The 21,920-nt window shown below is 47.3% G+C and overlaps 2 protein-coding genes across 4 annotated transcripts in view; one reads left to right on the top strand and one right to left on the bottom strand.

Moving 5' to 3' along the window:
* Positions 1 to 20,158, bottom strand: part of ptp4a3b (protein tyrosine phosphatase 4A3b) — a 62,701-nt gene extending 42,543 nt beyond the window's left edge. For 2 of the 3 annotated variants that reach the window (XM_065027380.1, XM_065027379.1), the window contains exon 1: positions 19,992 to 20,158. The gene's annotated coding sequence lies outside the window, so the exon portion shown is untranslated. Of the gene's footprint in view, positions 1 to 18,804; positions 18,935 to 19,991 lie in introns of those variants that run through there. The other variant, XM_065027381.1, reaches the window with a different exon arrangement.
* A 1,331-nt stretch (positions 20,159 to 21,489) lies between these two features.
* The window catches only part of ndrg1b (N-myc downstream regulated 1b), a 30,811-nt gene continuing 30,380 nt past the window's right edge, over positions 21,490 to 21,920 (top strand). The window contains exon 1 of the mRNA XM_065027140.1: positions 21,490 to 21,519. Coding sequence (XP_064883212.1) covers positions 21,490 to 21,519 — 30 coding nt within the window. The remainder of the gene's footprint in view (positions 21,520 to 21,920) is intronic.

Raw genomic sequence — 21,920 nt, 5'->3', positions numbered from 1 at the left:
GGTGACTAGCAGTACACATGCCCTGGGTTATTTAACACTGTGTAGAACTAGGGGACTAGCAGTACACATGCCCTGGGTTATTTAACACTGCGTAGAACTAGGTGACTAGCAGTACACATGCCCTGGGTTATTTAACACTGCGTAGAACTAGGTGACTAGCAGTACACATGCCCTGGGTTATTTAACACTGCGTAGAACTAGGGGACTAGCAGTACACATGCCCTGGGTTATTTAACACTGCGTAGAACTAGGGGACTGGCAGTACACATGCCCTGGGTTATTTAACACTGCGTAGAACTAGGTGACTAGCAGTACACATGCCCTGGGTTATTTAACACTGCGTAGAACTAGGTGACTAGCAGTACACATGCCCTGGGTTATTTAACACTGCGTAGAACTAGGTGACTAGCAGTACACATGCCCTGGGTTATTTAACACTGTGTAGAACTAGGGGACTAGCAGTACACATGCCCTGGGTTATTTAACACTGCGTAGAACTAGGGGACTGGCAGTACACATGCCCTGGGTTATTTAACACTGTGTAGAACTAGGTGACTAGCAGTACACATGCCCTGGGTTATTTAACACTGCGTAGAACTAGGTGACTAGCAGTACACATGCCCTGGGTTATTTAACACTGCATAGAAATAGGGGACTAGCAGTACACATGCCCTGGGTTATTTAACACTGTGTAGAACTAGGTGACTAGCAGTACACATGCCCTGGGTTATTTAACACTGTGTAGAACTAGGTGACTAGCAGTACACATACCCTGGGTTATTTAACATGGCTTTAGAACTAGTTGACTAGAAGTACACATGCCCTGGGTTATTTAACACTGCGTAGAACTAGGGGCCTAGCAGTACACATGCCCTGGGTTATTTAACATGGCTTAGAACTAGTTGACTAGAAGTACACATGCCCTGGGTTATTTAACAATGCGTAGAACTAGGGGACTAGCAGTACACATGCCCTGGGTTATTTAACACTGTATAGAACTAGGGGACTAGCAGTACACATGCCCTGGGTTATTTAACACTGCGTAGAACTAGGTGACTAGCAGTACACATGCCCTGGGTTATTTAACACTGCGTAGAACAAGGTGACTAGAAGTACACATGCCCTGGGTTATTTAACACTGTGTAGAACTGTGTGGATTTTTAAAAATCCAAGATGGCGTATCAGTAAGTGACCTGTCGAATCGTCTCTCTGTAAATATCGTCTCTTTTTCGTTTTAGATATTTTAGATATTTTTAGATATTTTTTTCTTCGCATATCTTTAAAAACATTTTGCTAAACCTAAGCTTCCAAATACTCTTCTGCAACCCGCCAATGTAGCTACTTTTCCTAAAGTAGTTATATTTACCTCGGAACCGGACCCCCTCAACGGACCCCCTCAACTGAAGCTAGCCAGCTAACTACCAGCTATGCTAGCGGTCTTACATTTACATTTAAGTCATTTAGCAGACGCTCTTATCCAGAGCGACTTACAAATTGGTGCGTTCACCTTAAGACATCCAGTGAAACAGCCACTTTACAATAGTGCATCTAAATCTTTTAGGGGGGTGAGAAGGATTACTTTATCTTATCCTAGGTATTCCTTAAAGAGGTGGGGTTTCAGGTGTCTCCGGAAGATGGTGATTGACTCCGCTGTCCTGGCGTCGTGAGGGAGTTTGTTCCACCATTGGGGGGCCAGAGCAGCGAACAGTTTTGACTGGGCTGCGCGGGAACTGTACTTCCTCAGTGGTAGGGAGGCGAGCAGGCCAGAGGTGGATGAACGCAGTGCCCTTGTTTGGGTGTAGGGCCTGATCAGAGCCTGGAGGTACTGAGGTGCCGTTCCCCTCACAGCTCCGTAGGCAAGCACCATGGTCTTGTAGCGGATGCGAGCTTCAACTGGAAGCCAGTGGAGAGAGCGGAGGAGCGGGGTGACGTGAGAGAACTTGGGAAGGTTGAACACCAGACGGGCTGCGGCGTTCTGGATGAGTTGTAGGGGTTTAATGGCACAGGCAGGGAGCCCAGCCAACAGCGAGTTGCAGTAATCCAGACGGGAGATGACGAGTGCCTGGATTAGGACCTGCGCCGCTTCCTGTGTGAGGCAGGGTCGTACTCTGCGGATGTTGTAGAGCATGAACCTACAGGAACGGGCCACCGCCTTGATGTTAGTTGAGAACGACAGGGTGTTGTCCAGGATCACGCCAAGGTTCTTAGCGCTCTGGGAGGAGGACACGATGGAGTTGTCAACCGTGATGGCGAGATCATGGAACGGGCAGTCCTTCCCCGGGAGGAAGAGCAGCTCCGTCTTGCCGAGGTTCAGCTTGAGGTGGTGATCCGTCATCCACACTGATATGTCTGCCAGACATGCAGAGATGCGATTCGCCACCTGGTCATCAGAAGGGGGAAAGGAGAAGATTAATTGTGTGTCGTCTGCATAGCAATGATAGGAGAGACCATGTGAGGTTATGACAGAGCCAAGTGACTTGGTGTATAGCGAGAATAGGAGAGGGCCTAGAACAGAGCCCTGGGGGACGCCAGTGGTGAGAGCGCATGGTGAGGAGACAGATTCTCGCCACGCCACCTGGTAGGAGCGACCTGTCAGGTAGGACGCAATCCAAGCGTGGGCCGCGCCGGAGATGCCCAACTCGGAGAGGGTGGAGAGGAGGATCTGATGGTTCACAGTATCGAAGGCAGCCGATAGGTCTAGAAGGATGAGAGCAGAGGAGAGAGAGTTAGCTTTAGCAGTGCGGAGCGCCTCCGTGATACAGAGAAGAGCAGTCTCAGTTGAATGACTAGTCTTGAAACCTGACTGATTTGGATCAAGAAGGTCATTCTGAGAGATAGCGGGAGAGCTGGCCAAGGACGGCACGTTCAAGAGTTTTGGAGAGAAAAGAAAGAAGGGATACTGGTCTGTAGTTGTTGACATCGGAGGGATCGAGTGTAGGTTTTTTCAGAAGGGGTGCAACTCTCGCTCTCTTGAAGACGGAAGGGACGTAGCCAGCGGTCAGGGATGAGTTGATGAGCGAGGTGAGGTAAGGGAGAAGGTCTCCCGAAATGGTCTGGAGAAGAGAGGAGGGGATAGGGTCAAGCGGGCAGGTTGTTGGGCGGCCGGCCGTCACAAGACGCAAGATTTCATCTGGAGAGAGGGGAGAAAGAGGTCAGAGCACAGGGTAGGGCAGTGTGAGCAGAACCAGCGGTGTCGTTTGACTTAGCAAACAAGGATCGGATGTCGTCGACCTTCTTTTCAAAATGGTTGACGAAGTCATCTGCAGAGAGGGAGGAGGGGGGGGGGAGGGGGAGGAGGATTCAGGAGGGAGGAGAAGGTGGCAAAGAGCTTCCTAGGGTTAGAGGCAGATGCTTGGAATTTAGAGTGGTAGAAAGTGGCCTTAGCAGCAGCGACAGAAGAGGAAAATGTAGAGAGGAGGGAGTGAAAGGATGCCAGGTCCGCAGGGAGGCGAGTTTTCCTCCATTTCCGCTCGGCTGCCCAGGGCCCTGTTCTGTGAGCTCGCAATGAGTCGTCGAGCCACGGAGCGGGAGGGGAGGACCGAGCCGGCCTGGAGGATAGGGGACATAGAGAGTCAAAGGATGCAGAAAGGGAGGAGAGGAGGGTTGAGGAGGCAGAATCAGGAGATAGGTTGGAGAAGGTTTGAGCAGAGAGAAGAGATGATAGGATGGAAGAGGAGAGAGTAGCGGGGGAGAGAGAGCGAAGGTTGGGACGGCGCGATACCATCCGAGTAGGGGCAGTGTGGGAAGTGTTGGATGAGAGCGAGAGGGAAAAGGATACAAGGTAGTGGTCGGAGACTTGGAGGGGAGTTGCAGTGAGGTTAGTGGAAGAACAGCATCTAGTAAAGATGAGGTCGAGCGTATTGCCTGCCTTGTGAGTAGGGGGAAGGTGAGAGGGTGAGGTCAAAAGAGGAGAGGAGTGGAAAGAAGGAGGCAGAGAGGAATGAGTCAAAGGTAGACGTGGGGAGGTTAAAGTCGCCCAGAACTGTGAGAGGTGAGCCGTCCTCAGGAAAGGAGCTTATCAAGGCATCAAGCTCATTGATGAACTCTCCGAGGGAACCTGGAGGGCGATAAATGATAAGGATGTTAAGCTTGAAAGGGCTGGTAACTGTGACAGCATGGAATTCAAAGGAGGCGATAGACAGATGGGTAAGGGGAGAAAGAGAGAATGACCACTTGGGAGAGATGAGGATCCCGGTGCCACCACCCCGCTGACCAGAAGCTCTCGGGGTGTGCGAGAACACGTGGGCAGACGAAGAGAGAGCAGTAGGAGTAGCAGTGTTGTCTGTGGTGATCCATGTTTCCGTCAGTGCCAAGAAGTCGAGGGACTGGAGGGAGGCATAGGCTGAGATGAACTCTGCCTTGTTGGCCGCAGATCGGCAGTTCCAGAGGCTACCGGAGACCTGGAACTCCACGTGGGTCGTGCGCGCTGGGACCACCAGATTAGGGTGGCCGCGGCCACGCGGTGTGGAGCGTTTGTATGGTCTGTGCAGAGAGGAGAGAACAGGGATAGACAGACACATAGTTGACAGGCTACAGAAGAGGCTACGCTAATGCAAAGGAGATTGGAATGACAAGTGGACTACACGTCTCGAATGTTCAGAAAGTTAAGCTTACGTAGCAAGAATCTTATTGACTAAAATGATTAAAATGATACAGTACTGCTGAAGTAGGCTAGCTGGCAGTGGCTGCGTTGTTGACTTTGTAGGCTAGCTGGCAGTGGCTGCGTTGTTGGCACTACACTAATCAAGTCGTTCCGTTGAGTGTGATAGTTTCTACAGTGCTGCTATTCGGGGGCTAGCTGGCTAGCTAGCAGTGTTGATTACGTTACGTTGCGTTAAAAGAACGACAATAGCTGGCTAGCTAACCTAGAAAATCGCTCTAGACTACACAATTATCTTTGATACAAAGACGGCTATGTAGCTAGCTATGTAGCTAGCTACGATCAAACAAATCAAACCGTTGTACTGTAATGAAATGAAATGAAAATGTGATACTACCTGTGGAGCGAAGCGGAATGCGACCGGGTTGTTGAGTGAGGAAGTTCTATTCGGTAGACGTTGGCTAGCTGTTGGCTAGCTAGCAGTGTCTCCTACGTTAAGGACGACAAATAGCTGGCTAGCTAACCTCGGTAAATTAAGATAATCACTCTAAGACTACAGCTAACTGGTCATCAACTAACCTTTAGCTCGGAAAGCTCTCGCCAGTTCAAACAACGCGACGCTAACCAGAGCATAACGGACCTATTTAAAAAAAATTTTACCCCCGGATAAACAGCAACCCTGGTTGATTACTCCTGGCTAGCGTTTCCACCCACGTAGCTTGAAGCTAGCCCGGCCAGAGCTCCTAGCATACTCCTGGGCTACAATACCCTGACTACGACCGGTCTATCGATATCACCGCATGAAGAGGAATAAACAGACTCACCCCATCGCGACGTCCTCCAAAGGCTAACTCTCTAGCCCTCGCTATCTCCTTGCTTGCTAGTTCGGCATGCTAACTGCTAGCTTGTTTAGCCCAGGTCCGCTAACTACTACCTTGTTTACCCCGGCCTGCTAATCTGTTAGCTTGTTAGCACAGGCCTGCTAAACGTCTTCATCGCCGCGTCCCAAAAACGCAGTGGCCCATATGTACTCTATCTCTTCCTGATTTAAAAAAAAAATGTGTTTATACCTTCCGGAAACCTGCCTCACCCAATGTGATACGGAATCGCTATTATCTTTATTTTTAGAACACACTCAAGAACCTCCAGAAGCTAACCAGCTAGCTAACTACAAGCTATTTAGTCATTGTTAGTTTTCTTAACCTGGATAACACTCGCCAGCCCAGCCCCCCTGCCCCATCCACCGCTGCCCCCTGGACTCTGAACACTTGGCTACATAGCTGATGCACGCTGGACTGTCCATTAATCACGGTACTCCATTCTGCTTGTTTGTTTTATCTGTTGGCCCCGTTGCCTAGTCAACGCCATTTTACCTGCTGTTGTCGTGCCAGCTGATTAGCTGTTGTTGTCAAACCTACTGTTTTAGCTAGCTTTCCCAATTCAACACCTGTGATTACTGTATGCCTCGCTGTATGTCTCTCTCAAATGTCGATATGCCTTGTATACTGTTGTTCAGGTTAGTTATCATTGTTTTAGTTCACAATGGAGCCCCTAGTCCCATTCCTCAGACCCCTGATACCTCCTTTGTCCCACCTCCCACATATGCGGTGACCTCACCCATTACAACCAGCATGTCCAGAGATAAAACCTCTCTCATCATCACCCAGTGCCTGGGCTTACCTCCGCTGTACCCGCACCCCACCATACCCCTGTCTGTGCATTATGCCCTGAATATATTCTACCATGCCCAGAAACCTGCTCCTCTTATTCTCTGTCCCCAACGCTCTAGGCGACCAGTTTTGATAGCCCTTAGCCGCACCCTCATACTACTCCTTCTCTGTTCCGCGGGTGATGTGGAGGTAAACCCAGGCCCAGCATGTCCCCAGGCACCCTCATTTGTTGACTTCTGTGATCGAAAAAGCCTTGGTTTCATGCATGTCAACATTAGAAGCCTCCTCCCTAAGTTTGTTTTACTCACTGCTTTAGCACACTCTGCTAACCCTGATCTCCTTGCCGTGTCTGAATCCTGGCTCAGGAAGGCCACCAAAAATTCAGAGATTTCCATACCCAACTATAACATCTTCCGTCAAGACAGAACTGCCAAAGGGGGAGGAGTCGCAGTCTACTGCAGAGATAGCCTGCAAAGTAATGTCATACTTTCCAGGTCCATACCCAAACAGTTCGAACTACTAATTCTGAAAATTACTCTCTCCAGAAATAAGTCTCTCACTGTTGCCGCCTGCTACCGACCCCCCTCAGCTCCCAGCTGTGCCCTAGACACCATTTGTGAATTGATTGCCCCCCATCTAGCTTCTGAGTTTGTTCTGTTAGGTGACCTAAACTGGGATATGCTTAACACCCCGGCAGTCCTACAATCTAAGCTAGATGCCCTCAATCTCACACAAATCATCAAGGAACCCACCAGGTACAACCCTAACTCTGTAAGCAAGGGCACCCTCATAGACGTCATCCTGACCAACTGGCCCTCCTTATACACCTCCGCTGTCTTCAACCAGGATCTCAGCGACCACTGCCTCATTGCCTGTATCCGCTACGGTGCCGCAGTCAAACGACCACCCCTCATCACTGTCAAACGCTCCCTAAAACACTTCTGTGAGCAGGCCTTTCTAATCGACCTGGCCCGGGTATCCTGGAAGGACATTGACCTCATCCCATCAGTTGAGGATGCCTGGTCATTCTTTAAGAGTAACTTCCTCACCATATTAGATAAGCATGCTCCGTTCAAAAAATGCAGAACTAAGAACAGATACAGCCCTTGGTTCACTCCAGACCTGACTGCCCTCGACCAGCACAAAAACATCCTGTGGCGGACTGCAATAGCATCGAACAGTCCCCGCGATATGCAACTGTTCAGGGAAGTCAGGAACCAATACACGCAGTCAGTCAGGAAAGCTAAGGCCAGCTTCTTCAGGCAGAAGTTTGCATCCTGTAGCTCCAACTCCAAAAAGTTTTGGGACACTGTGAAGTCCATGGAGAACAAGAGCACCTCCTCCCAGCTGCCCACTGCACTGAGGCTAGGGAACACGGTCACCACAGACAAATCCATGATTATCGAAAACTTCAACAAGCATTTCTCAACGGCTGGCCATGCCTTCCGCCTGGCTACTCCTACCTCGGCCAACAGCTCCGGCCCCCCCGCAGCTCCTCGCCCAAGCCTCTCCAGGTTCTCCTTTACCCAAATCCAGATAGCAGATGTTCTGAAAGAGCTGCAAAAACTGGACCTGTATAAAACAGCTGGGCTTGACAATCTGGACCCTCTATTTCTGAAACTATCCGCCGCCATTGTCGCAACCCCTATTACCAGCCTGTTCAACCTCTCTTTCATATCGTCTGAGATCCCCAAGGATTGGAAAGCTGCCGCAGTCATCCCCCTCTTCAAAGGGGGAGACACCCTGGACCCAAACTGTTACAGACCTATATCCATTCTGCCCTGCCTATCTAAGGTCTTCGAAAGCCAAGTCAACAAACAGGTCACTGACCATCTCGAATCCCACCGTACCTTCTCCGCTATGCAATCTGGTTTCCGAGCCGGTCACGGGTGCACCTCAGCCACACTTAAGGTACTAAACGACATCATAACCCGCCATCGATAAAAGACAGCACTGTGCAGCTGTCTTCATCGACCTTGCCAAGGCTTTCGACTCTGTCAATCACCATATTCTTATCGGCAGACTCAGTAGCCTCGGTTTTTCGGATGACTGCCTTGCCTGGTTCACCAATTACTTTGCAGACAGAGTTCAGTGTGTCAAATCGGAGGGCATGTTGTCCGGTCCTCTGGCAGTCTCTATGGGGGTGCCACAGGGTTCAATTCTCGGGTCGACTCTTTTCTCTGTGTATATCAATTATGTTGCTCTTGCTGCGGGCGATTCCCTGATCCACCTCTACGCAGACGACACCATTCTATACACTTTCGGCCCGTCATTGGACACTGTGCTATCTAACCTCCAATCGAGCTTCAATGCCATACAACACTCCTTCCGTGGCCTCCAACTGCTCTTAAACGCTAGTAAAACCAAATACATGCTTTTCAACCGATCGCTGCCTGCACCCGCTTGCCCGACTAGCATCACCACACTAGATGGTTCCGACCTTGAATATGTGGACACCTATAAGTACCTAGGTGTCTGGCTAGACTGCAAACTCTCCTTCCAGACCCATATCAAACATCTCCAATCGAAAATCAAATCAAGAGTCGGCTTTCTATTCCGCAACAAAGCCTCCTTCACTCACGCTGCCAAGCTTACCCTAGTAAAACTGACTATCCTACCGATCCTCGACATCGGCGATGTCATCTACAAAATTGCTTCCAACACTCTTCTCAGCAAACTGGATGCAGTTTATCACAGTGCCATCCGTTTTGTCACTAAAGCACCTTATACTACCCACCACTGCGACTTGTATGCTCTAGTCGGCTGGCCCTTGCTACATATTCGTCGCCAGATCCACTGGCTCCAGGTCATCTACAAGGCCATGCTAGGCAAAGCTCCGCCTTATCTCAGCTCACTGGTCACGATGGCAACACCCATCCATAGCACGCGCTCCAGCAGGTGTATCTCATTGATCATCCCTAAAGCCAACACCTCATTCGGCCGCCTTTCGTTCCAGTACTCTGCTGCCTGTGACTGGAACGAATTGCAAAAATCGCTGAAGTTGGAGACTTTTATCTCCCTCACCAACTTCAAACATCAGCTATCTGAGCAGCTAACCGATAGCTGCAGCTGTACATAATCTATTGGTAAATAGCCCACCCATTTTCACCTACCTCATCCCCACAGTTTTTATTTATTTACTTTTCTGCTCTTTTGCACACCAATATCTCTACCTGTACATGATCATCTGATCATTTATCACTCCAGTGTTAATCTGCAATATTGTAATTATTCGCCTACCTCCTCATGCCTTTTGCACACATTGTATATAGACTCCCCTTTTTTCTCTACTGTGTTATTGACTTGTTAATTGTTTACTCCATGTGTAACTCTGTGTTGTCTGTTCACACTGCTATGCTTTATCTTGGCCAGGTCGCAGTTGCAAATGAGAACCTGTTCTCAACTAGCCTACCTGGTTAAATAAAGGTGAAATAAAAAAATAAAATAAAAAAATTTAAAAAACTAGGGGACTAGCAGTACACATGCCCTGGGTTATTTAACACTGCGTAGAACTAGCAGTACACATGCCCTGGGTTATTTAACACTGCGTAGAACTAGGTGACTTACAGTACACATGCCCTGGGTTATTTAACACTGCGTAGAACTAGGTGACTAGCAGTACACATGCCCTGGGTTATTTAACACTGCGTAGAACTAGGTGACTAGCAGTACACATGCCCTGGGTTATTTAACACTGCGTAGAACTAGGTGACTAGCAGTACACATGCCCTGGATTATTTAACACTGCGTAGAACTAGGTGACTAGCAGTACACATGCCCTGGGTTATTTAACACTGCGTAGAACTAGGTGACTAGCAGTACACATGCCCTGGGTTATTTAACACTGCGTAGAACTAGGGGACTAGCAGTACACATGCCCTGGGTTATTTAACACTGCGTAGAACTAGGGGACTAGCAGTACACATGCCCTGGGTTATTTAACACTGTGTAGAACTAGGTGACTAGCAGTACACATGCCCTGGGTTATTTAACACTGTGTAGAACTAGGTGACAGGTGACTAGCAGTACACATGCCCTGGGTTATTTAACACTGTGTAGAACTAGGTGACTAGCAGTACACATGCCCTGGGTTATTTAACCCTGCGTAGAACTAGCAGTACACATGCCCTGGGTTATTTAACACTGCGTAGAACTAGCAGTACACATGCCCTGGGTTATTTAACACTGCGTAGAACTAGGCGACTAGCAGTACACATGTTACTATGACTAGGGCTGTTACCAGGGCTGTTACCATGAGGGCTGTTACCATTTATTTATTTTTATTTGACCTTTATTTAACTAGGCAAGTCAGTTAAGAACAAATTCTTATTTTCAATGACAGCCTAGGAACAGTGGGTTAACTGCCTTGTTCAGGGGCAGAACGACAGATTTGTACCTTGTCAGCTCAGGGATTTGAACTTGCAACCTTCCGGTTACTAGTCCAACGCTCTAACCACAAGGCTACCCTGCCGCCCCACCATGACGAGGGCTGTTACCATGACGAGGGCTGTTACCATGACGAGGGCTGTTACCATGACGAGGGCTGTTAGCATGACGAGGGCTGGTAGGCTGTTACTATGACTAGGGCTGTTACTATGACTAGGGCTGGTAGGGCTGTTACTATGACTAGGGCTGTTACTATGACTAGGGCTGTTACTATGACTAGGGCTGTTACTATGACTAGGGCTGTTACTATGACTAGGGCTGTTACTATGACTAGGGCTGTTACTATGACTAGGGCTGTTACTATGACTAGGGTTGGTAGGGCTGTTACTATGACTAGGGTTGGTAGGGCTGTTACTATGACTAGGGTTGGTAGGGCTGTTACTATGACTAGGGTTGGTAGGGCTGTTACTATGACTAGGATTGTGTCTTTGGCTCCTCGACAACGAAAGAAAGTTGAGAACATGAGATAAATACTGGTTTCAGTGGCATATAAGGAAGTGTTTATGAAAGAATCCCCATAACATTCCTATGCTAGTAACTCTAAGACATGCCTCATAAAATACCCCAAAACGTCCAGGTTTTAAACAATTACGTTTATGGTTAAATAGTTTCAAAATGTTGACTGCCAACGCTTAGATTGCAAGATTGGTGAAGTTGCGCAAATGGCAACTTCAGAAAGAACAGTGCCTCAGGTATTCAGTTTTCAAATCAATTTAATTGGATATTTTGGTTAATGGCCTTGGTGCCGTGGCAGATTGGGCACCGCTTGAACACCATATGGCCTTGCCCCTAAAATCACTCAATTCAATGCCTGGGCCTGTCATTTACAGTAGATTGCAGTAATCACATCTCACACGGGTTCAAATTTGCGAGCATTTTCCCACTACAATCACAATAACACCAGTCCAATCCATCTTACCTTTTCAGAGAAAAACAAACCTGCCAAAGACTGTTTGAAAAATCCTAACTCAAGTCAAGTGTCACTTTAGTTCCTCTTCCAGTCATCTCAAACTGCTGGAGTGTCACTGATAATACATAGGGCCTATGACCTACAATATAGGTAGGTCAAACAGCCCCTAGCGCCATAAAATGTGGAAACTCGAGACAGAAATGGAAGTTGTGCGATCCTGGTACTAGTTAGCCTAGTTCTCTGGAGGGGAGAATGTGAGGTGATCCTGGTACTAGTTAGCCTAGTTCTCTGGAGGGGAGAACGTGAGGTGATCCTGGTACTAGTTAGCCTAGTTCTCTGGAGGGGAGAACGTGAGGTGATCCTGGTACTAGTTAGCCTAGTTCTCTGGAGGGGAGAACGTGAGGTGATCCTGGTACTAGTTAGCCTAGTTCTCTACTAGTTAGCCTAGTTCTCTGGAGGGGAGAATGTGAGGTGATCCTGGTACTAGTTAGCCTAGTTCTCTGGAGGGAGAATGTGAGGTGATCCTGGTACTAGTTCTCTGGAGGGGAGAATGTGAGGTGATCCTGGTACTAGTTAGCCTAGTTCTCTGGAGGGGAGAATGTGAGGTGATCCTGGTACTAGTTAGCCTAGTTCTCTGGAGGGGAGAATGTGAGGTGATCCTGGTACTAGTTAGCCTAGTTCTCTGGAGGGGAGAATGTGAGGTGATCCTGGTACTAGTTAGCCTAGTTCTCTGGAGGGGAGAATGTGAGGTGATCCTGGTACTAGTTAGCCTAGTTCTCTGGAGGGGAGAACGTGAGGTGATCCTGGTACTAGTTAGCCTAGTTCTCTGGAGGGGAGAAGTTCTCTGGAGGGGAGTGAGGTGATCCTGGTACTAGTTAGCCTAGTTCTCTGGAGGGGAGAACGTGAGGTGATCCTGGTACTAGTTAGCCTAGTTCTCTGGAGGGGAGAACGTGAGGTGATCCTGGTACTAGTTAGCCTAGTTCTCTGGAGGGGAGAACGTGAGGTGATCCTGGTACTAGTTAGCCTAGTTCTCTGGAGGGGAGAACGTGAGGTGATCCTGGTACTAGTTAGCCTAGTTCTCTGGAGGGGAGAACGTGAGGTCAGCAGCAAAGCAACGCTTGGGTTTTTACCCGTCTAAGAAAGCTGACAACCGTACCATGGTCTTGTTTCCATGTGCCAGTTTTCAAGATTAGATATCAGGTTAAGAGAGGCCGGCATTAGTGTGCTCATCTGACAGCTCTACAGTGTTGGCAGTCAGAACAGGCACCAGCAGGCACTGGCACTTTCCACCCTTAAGGACTCCAGAGGTGATCTTAAATATAGCTTCACTGCCTCAAAGCCTTCCATAAACACAGGCAAATATGCCAGTGCTCTTTGCAGATGACAAATACAATTGCCCCCCCCCATCTCTCTCTCTGACAACACATCACAAAATTCCAAAAATATCTCATCTGATTTAGCCAAGTGTGGCAGAAGTTGGCGGGATCCCCCACAGGAAGCATTTCCCTTCATTGTATCTCTGTGGTGCCTGTCTATGCTATGGGGTCCTCTGAGGCTTGGCTGACACTAGCCAGCAGAGTACACACACACAGTGGCTGAGTCTCAAACACCACCCAATTCCCTATATGTAGTTCACTGCTTTTTACCAAAGCCCTATAAGCAGTGCACTATGTAGATAACAGGGTGCCATTTAGGACACACAAAACCACAGCCGTCCATCAGCAGACAAGCGAGCGCACACTCCCTAGAGTAAGGGCTCACTGGCACTTCATAAATCAAGATTAGGAGTGTCTGGAGAATCCCCTCCCCAGAGTGTCATTAAAAAGGCCATGTCAGATGGAATATATCAGATGAGGGTGAGAGAACCAGATGAAAGAGGAGCCAGGTCAAGAAGACCTCTGTGAGCAACAGCAACATTTAAATGAGTTAGTATGACTCTGGAGTGGTTCTGGAGATAATGCACGCCATGCTAACTAGCCTAAACTGTGCAGCTGCCTGCAGGCTTGAAGGAACCTCCTGAACTTCAGAGGCCTGCGTTGGGTCTTTCCTCATGGGTTGGTTGAACTTCTTCAGTCACTTGCTTGGGAATCTCTTGCACTAAGTTAATTAATCCTGCAGAATATTACATCATACACTGGGAGACAAAGCTAGAGAAATACAACAAGCTCACGTAGGAGAAAAAATACAACAAGCTACCGCAGGGAGAAAAATACAACAAGCTACCGTAGGAGAAAAAATACAACAAGCTACCGCAGGAGAAAAAATACAACAAGCTACCGCAGGAGAAAAAATACAACAAGCTACCGCAGGAGAAAAATACAACAAGCTACCGCAGGAGAAAAATACAACAAGCTACCGCAGGAGAAAATTACAACAAGCTACCGCAGGGAGAAAATTACAACAAGCTCACGTAGGGAGAAAAATACAACAAGCTCACGCAGGGAGAAAAATACAACAAGCTACCGTAGGGAGAAAAATACAACAAGCTCACGTAGGAGAAAAAAAACACATCAAGCTACTGTAGGGAAAAAAATACAACAAGCTACTGTAGGGAGAAAAATACAACAAGCTACTGTAGGGAGAAAAATACAACAAGCTACTGTAGGGAGAAAAATACAACAAGCTACTGTAGGGAGAAAAATACAACAAGCTACTGTAGGGAGAAAAATACAACAAGCTACTGTAGGGAGAAAAATACAACAAGCTACTGTAGGGAGAAAAATACAACAAGCTACTGTAGGGAGAAAAATACAACAAGCTACTGTAGGGAGAAAAATACAACAAGCTACTGTAGGGAGAAAAATACAAAGAAACATGTCCAACACGTCTCCACAATGAAAAGCCTTAAATTGTTGAGGATTTTCCTAAATACCAATTGACTGACTTACCCTGTTAATAATTCATGAAGGACATCTATATCCACACAGCACAATGAGACGTACAGCTCTGTAATTCATGAAGGACATCTATATCCACACAGCACAATGAGACATACAGCTCTGTAATTCATGAAGGATATCTATATCCACACAGCACAATGAGACATACAGCTCTGTAATTCATGAAGGACATCTATATCCACACAGCACAATGAAACATACAGCTCTGTAATTCATGAAGGACATCTATATCCACACAGCACAATGAGACATACAGCTCTGTAATTCATGAAGGACATCTATATCCACACAGCACAATGAAACATACAGCTCTGTAATTCATGAAGGACATCTATATCCACACAGCACAATGAGACGTACAGCTCTGTAATTCATGAAGGACATCTATATCCACACAGCACAATGAGACGTACAGCTCTGTAATTCATGAAGGACATCTATATCCACACAGCACAATGAGACGTTTAGCTCTGTAATTCATGAAGGACATCTATATCCACACAGCACAATGAGACGTACAGCTCTGTAATTCATGAAGGACATCTATATCCACACAGCACAATGAGACATACAGCTCTGTAATTCATGAAGGACATCTATATCCACACAGCACAATGAGACGTACAGCTCTGTAATTCATGAAGGACAACTATATACACACAGCACAATGAAACATACAGCTCTGTAATTCTAAGAAGCATCGGTGCAATACCTGCTATTACTTTGCCATGAGGCTAAACATTCTATAAAAGTCAAAGACCATATCATTACAGAACAAAAACGGAAAAGCAGAAAGCTCTGCCTTACAGTTTTGCACTGTAACAAGCAGAAAGCTCTGCCTTACAGTTTTGCACTGTAACAAGCAGAAAGCTCTGCCTTACAGTTTTGCACTGTAACAAGCAGAAAGCTCTGCCTTACAGTTTTGCACTGTAACAAGCAGAAATAACAAGAATAGTTTCAAACTTAACGGAGATCTCACCTTTCAGAGTGGCCGATCCAAATGGGTCAGGAACCTATTTGCACTTCCAGTAAAAGTTCCCTTTTAAAACCATGTGCTTCCTGCCTGCCTCTCTTTTTGAGAGTGTACATGCGTACCAGTGGGCTTGCCTGGGCTGTGATGTCTGTGCCCAATTAGAGCTCCAAAATGCCAATATGAGGAAAAGGGGAGGCCTGCTCCTTAGGGAATCCTAACATAACATTTATTAGGCTCCCATACGAGTCCCAAAGCTCCACCAGTTGTATTCTGTCCCTTTATGCTTCTTTAACAGCAGGGTTGGCTGGGAGCCAGGTCCTGCATGCAGAAGGCCAGGGGAAAGTCAGATGGAGGGCCAATTAACAAATGGCACCCTATTCACTATATAGTGCACTACTTTGACCAAGACCTATGGGCCCTAGTCCTGGTCAAAAGTAGTGCACTAAATAGGTAATAGGGTGCCATTTGAGCTGTAGCTGTGAAACTTGGCTCGGGGCAACATGGCTGGTTCTGCTATGAACCTGGGGGGGTATTACCAGCCAGCCACAAATTAACAGGTTCCCTCACTACTGTCAAGAGTGACCTGGGGCGTTATTACCAGCCAGCCACAAAGTAACAGGTTCCCTCACTACTGCCAAGAGTGATCTGGGGGGGTATTACCAGCCAGCCACAAAGTAACAGGTTCCCTCACTACTGTCAAGAGTGACCTGGGGCGTTATTACCAGCCAGCCACAAAGTAACAGGTTCCCTCACTACTGTCAAGAGTGACCTGGGGGGGTATTACCAGCCACAGAGTAATAGGTTCCCTCACTACTGTCAAGAGTGACCTGGGGGGGTATTACCAGCCACAGAGTAATAGGTTCCCTCACTACTGTCAAGAGTGATCTGGGGGGGGTATTACCAGCCACAGAGTAACAGGTTCCCTCACTACTGCCAAGAGTGATCTGGGGGGGTATTACCAGCCACAGAGTAATAGGTTCTCTCACTACTGTCAAGAGTGACCTGGGGGGGTATTACCAGCCACAGAGTAATAGGTTCTCTCACTACTGTCAAGAGTGATCTGGGGGGGTATTACCAGCCACAGAGTAATAGGTTCCCTCACTACTGTCAAGAGTGACCTGGGGGGGTATTACCAGGCACAGAGTAACAGGTTCTCACTACTGTTAAGAGTGACCTGGGGGGGTATTACCAGCCACAGAGTAATAGGTTCCCTCACTACTGTCAAGAGTGACCTGGGGGGGTATTACCAGCCACAGAGTAACAGGTTCTCTCACTACTGTCAAGAGTGACCTGGGGGGGTATTACCAGCCACAGAGTAATAGGTTCCCTCACTACTGTCAAGAGTGACCTGGGGGGGTATTACCAGGCACAGAGTAACAGGTTCCCTCACTACTGTCAAGAGTGACCTGGGGGGGTATTACCAGCCACAGAGTAACAGGTGCTCTCACTACTGTTAAGAGTGACCTGGGGGGGTATTACCAGCCACAGAGTAATAGGTTCCCTCACTACAGTCAAGAGTGACCTGGGGGGGTATTACCAGCCACAGAGTAACAGGTTCTCTCACTACTGTCAAGAGTGACCTGGGGGGGGGGGGGTATTACCAGCCACAGAGTAATAGGTTCCCTCACTACTGTCAAGAGTGACCTGGGGGGGTATTACCAGGCACAGAGTAACAGGTTCCCTCACTACTGTCAAGAGTGACTGATCCCAGGGGGCTTTGAGAACAAAGCTGGATTCCCAGAAGAGGCCTCCTCATGAGTTGGGATCACTTGACTCAGCCAACTGCTTTCACAGCATAAAAACATAAAAGGGTCTAACACAACGGAATAATCCAACGTAGAAATCAAGTGCGTACAGGGAGATCATTTGCGAGGTTTCCATGCTTTTATAGCTAATCATTTCTTCATAGATTGAATTGTAGCTCTGTTTCCAGCATCAGGGAAAGTGTTTGCTTGTGCCCCCCAACAAGTTCCACACAGAGTGTGTGCCAGCACATCCACCACCCACCAGTCCTCCTTGATGCATTTTCCAGGGCCTCATATTTTCCCAATAAAAGGGGCGTATCAGGATTACTAAAGCGGAGGAAGCCACCCCTTGCCCCGTGGCAGCCATTTACGTCATTGGTTGCCGATGTCATGAGTGAGGACTGACACATTCAACTGTTAGGACACCCCTGCCCAGCGGTGGTGGGCGTGGGCTCCACCCTTCCCTCTCCTGGCCCTTCCTGAGTCAGCGGTGGGGGAGCGGGGGCTCCACCCTTCCCTCCCCCTTCCTGAGCCAGCGGCTGATTAGGTAGGCTGTGGCTACATCTCAAAACAGCACCTAATTCCCTATGTAGTGCCCCCATAGGGCCCTGGTCAGAAGTCGGGAATAAGGTATCATTTGGGATGCCGGCCGGTGTGTGACAAACTGGGGTGGGCCTCCCTCCTCACACCTTCCTGGTTTACAACCAGCAGAGAGAAGCCGGTGTCACAGTAAGGGGGGAAACAATGAGGTTGAGCCAGGTCAGTGGGCAGAGCAGCAGGGTGACTAGAACAGGACTTCATGCATAAGGAGAGTTTCCACTGTGACCTAGCCTCTACTCAGGAACTATATCAAAAAGAACTGCTGTCATCAACCTCAGCACTAGAGGGACAGGTTCTTTACAATTAGACATGGGGTTGCATCCCAAATGGCACCCTATAGGGATACTCTATATAGTGCACTACTTTGGACCAAGACCCATCAGGAAAAGCATGCCATTTGGGATACACTCCAAGGAGAAATATGCCCATTATGTCAGTGGCTCACAAATAAAATGTGGCCACAAAAGAGCCTTGAGTTTGAGCCTGTCCTAAGCATGACTTCCTTTAGGAAGGAACACACAAAACCAAGAAAGAAGAGGAGAGTTGTTCCCAGGCCTCAGCGCTTCCTGCTGTTAGGCCTATATGACAGAAGAAACATATTGGAGACCCACCGGGACCACAAACCACAGCAGTAGCCTGTAATGAAGTCAGTCTGGACAATAGTACCACAGCCTCAGTAAAACAGAGAGAGAATGCTATGTGAAAGTCTGTGACGGAGCGACTTCATGTGGGAAAGACTGGAAAGACTGGCCCACCCTCTCACCAGGTTGCTGCTTCACACACACCTGTTCACACCTGTGACAACAGGGCAGAGCTACCTGCTAGCCGACGCTATTCCAATCAGACCCACTTTCCATAACCACTGGCAGCCGGTGAAGTAAACGTATACAGGGGTATTTTGAAATACAGCACAATAACTTTTTCACTACAGATTTATCCATGTCGAACTGTGTTACTTACAAAAGGCCAAAGGGTTCTTAAAGCGCAATCAGCAGTAGAAACAATAACAAAGCGTCCTCCCCGTCACTGTTTCACAACATAGCACTAGTCTCAAACTCATAGCCAGAGCTATGGACGCAAGGACTGACCATCCATGATATTAAAAGGACAGTTTTAAAGGATACCTTTATTTAACTAGGCAAGTCAGTTAAGAACTCATTCTTATTTACAATGACGGCCTTCCCGGCAAACCCGGACGACGCTGGGCCAATTGTGCGCCGCCCTATGGGACTCCCAATCACGGCCAGATGTGATACAGCCTGGACTCGAACCAGGGCCTGTAGTGACGCCTCTTGCACTGAGATGCAAGTGCCTTAGACCACTGCGCCCCAAATCAGGATTTATTTCACTAATTGGATAAAGAACATTTCGTGGAGTGAAAGGGATTTAGCTGCTGTACATGGTTGTATAACTGCTTTTAAAATATACAAATCAGCTTTGGACATTTTGAGAATGAGAAAACAGCAGCACTATGTGAAATTGTCTATATGCATAAATATAATCTTGTCTGGTGCTGTTAACTTACATCAGTATCTTGATCTGAAATAAAACTGGGAGCAGCGCCCATACCCCGCAGTGTATAAAAGCTGGACTCGAGGTTTTAGGGAGAGTTCCTCCATAAAGTTGCATAGAAATGGCCATAACGTTAGTGTGCCATCATCAACTAAAGTAAACAAAGGACTGGAGCAAGAATTTATTTGCATCTCAGCGAGCCGGGCATTTTCAAGAAAAACGAAAAGTTTTTTTCCGAGGAATTGCGGTAGAAATAAGATTCAAATGTTCGTGTGTAACAGTATTTGTATAGCCAACCTCAATAGCAAGAAAGCTTCTAAAATGGTTTGATTCAAGGAAGAAGCACAAGGACTGCGCACCACCTTAAAAATGCTAACCTGTTGCCATCAAAACACTAAGCCTGTTTCAAGAATCTTCACATGGTTGGTTCATCGTTGGCTAGTTAGCACACAACGCAAGTTTACAGTTTGCATGGTAGCTAGTTACAAAGACCATCCTGACCATCATAAACAGACCGCTACTGTTGTTACGGGCAAGCTAACTAGCACTAAGCTAGCTAACGTTAGATAGCTACATCCGTAACGTTAGACTAGATCTTGCTTGCAAAATTCATATTTCATTTGATAAAGGCTTACCGTTTCCAAGCTACCGATGGTATCTTAAACTGCTTGGTCGGCAGCAGCTCTTGGATACTTTTATGAGCAATTTCACATTGTTTGTAGCTATTTCATTGCACACAGACGGAGCGATCAAAACTCGGTCCATGTGATTTTAAAACGACAATGACATTTCTCCCTCCTCTGTCTCCATGGGGACCTCGCGTCACAATCGTTCTGTGAGAATAGGGGCGGGTCTCAGAACCATTTAAACAGCTGGCGGGAACACACTTATGTCAGATTCTCAATGTCATCTGTCCAGACGTTTTCTAAAATATTTTCTACCTAACCCCATTATTTGTTGTCTAATACCCAGCATAAATGAACAATTGTCCAGACATAGTTTGATGACGGTTTATTCTTTACACAGGCTACTGTTTGCACGCCTAAACAGATAACCCACAATATATTTTGAAGGTTGCTCTGGTACGCCATCTGATTGGCGTACAGGTTGATTGATCAGACCCCGCGAACAACTGGTGTACAACACAACCAACAGCTACTTGGTCGGTGATGTTACACCTTGGTGGTGATGTTACACCGAGTACTAGTATTCTGGTACGACAGACAGACAGACCAATCAAACGATAGATCCAAGCCTCTTGACCACAGTCAAACATGTGTGACTGTATGTAATAAAGTATAAAAGCAGGCTCTGACACAGAATGCAGTGTAATTTAATGCTCAGAAAGATATTAATAATCCGAAAGTAATCTGTAATAGCTTTGTCTATCTGATAAATAGGACAAGGAAGGCCTGTGATGGGAGAGGGGAATAGGGTGGGGCCCATGGGGAATAGGGTGTGCCATGTATGGGCCCTGGTCAACATTTGTGCACTAAATAGGGAATATGATCCTATTCCTCGTGCTCCTGAGTGGCGCAGCGATCTAAGGCCCTGCATATCATTGCAGGAGGTGTCACTACAGTCCCTGGTTTGAATCCAGGCTGTATCACATCCAGCTGTGATTGAGAGTCCCATAGGACGGTGCACAATTGGCCCAGTGTTGTCTGGGGTAGGCCGTCATTATAAATGAGAATTTTTTCTTAACTGACTTGCCTAGTTAAATAAAACAATTTTTTAAAATCCTACAGCATATAGTGCCCTACTTTTGTATAGGTCCTGGTCAAAATTAGTGCACTATATATGAATCAGGGTGCAATTTAGGATGTAGCCATAGGTGTAAGCCATGGTAAGAAATAAGAATGCTTGACAGCTGTGTCATTCCAGCAGGCAGTGGCAGACTCTGTTCTGAAGCGATTACCATGGCCTAGACTTTAGACCAAGGGTGTCATGCACCCCAAAGATCTGAGGTGATGTAAAGTATATGAGGATGGCTGGAGGGGGTTCTAGGCCCCTGACCGTAAATTGGAGAACACCTGAAACAGCTTTTTTTCTGCAATCTAGAGACATAATCATTATGCTTAATTCTATGTCAAATCCTCCTGACTGGTGGTTATTTTTTTCAAGAAACGAAATATGCTACTCTGCATCTCTGCTCAAATCTGGGTAAGAGATTGAAAGGAATGTGAGTCTTTTTTTCAGTATATTTAGTTATTGCATGCTTTTGTACCAACCTTTCCAACAAGCACACCAGCTAAGATACTATAGCTTAATGGATAACCTGAAATGGCTTCTTGGTAGCTAGTTATGAAGTTAGGAGATTGGGAATCTTTCAATGCTAGTTAAAGCCAACTTCATAAAATTGCTAGGTGGCTAGTAATGTTACAGAGAAACGATAACAACAACAAAATGTCATTTAAAAAACAGGATGAGGGCCCCTGTGTTCCCTATGGGCTCTGCTCTAGACCAGGGATGAGGGCCCCTGTGTTCCCTATGGGCTCTGCTCTAGACCAGGGATGAGGGCCCGTGCCCCTGTGTTCCCTATGGGCTCTGCTCTAGACCAGGGA

Source organism: Oncorhynchus nerka, linkage group LG14 (genome assembly GCF_034236695.1).
Source record: "Oncorhynchus nerka isolate Pitt River linkage group LG14, Oner_Uvic_2.0, whole genome shotgun sequence".
In the NCBI taxonomy this organism is placed as follows: Eukaryota; Metazoa; Chordata; class Actinopteri; order Salmoniformes; family Salmonidae; genus Oncorhynchus; species Oncorhynchus nerka.
The sequence above is the reverse complement of the archived record's forward strand: the minus strand, read 5'-3'. Positions and strand labels throughout refer to the sequence as shown.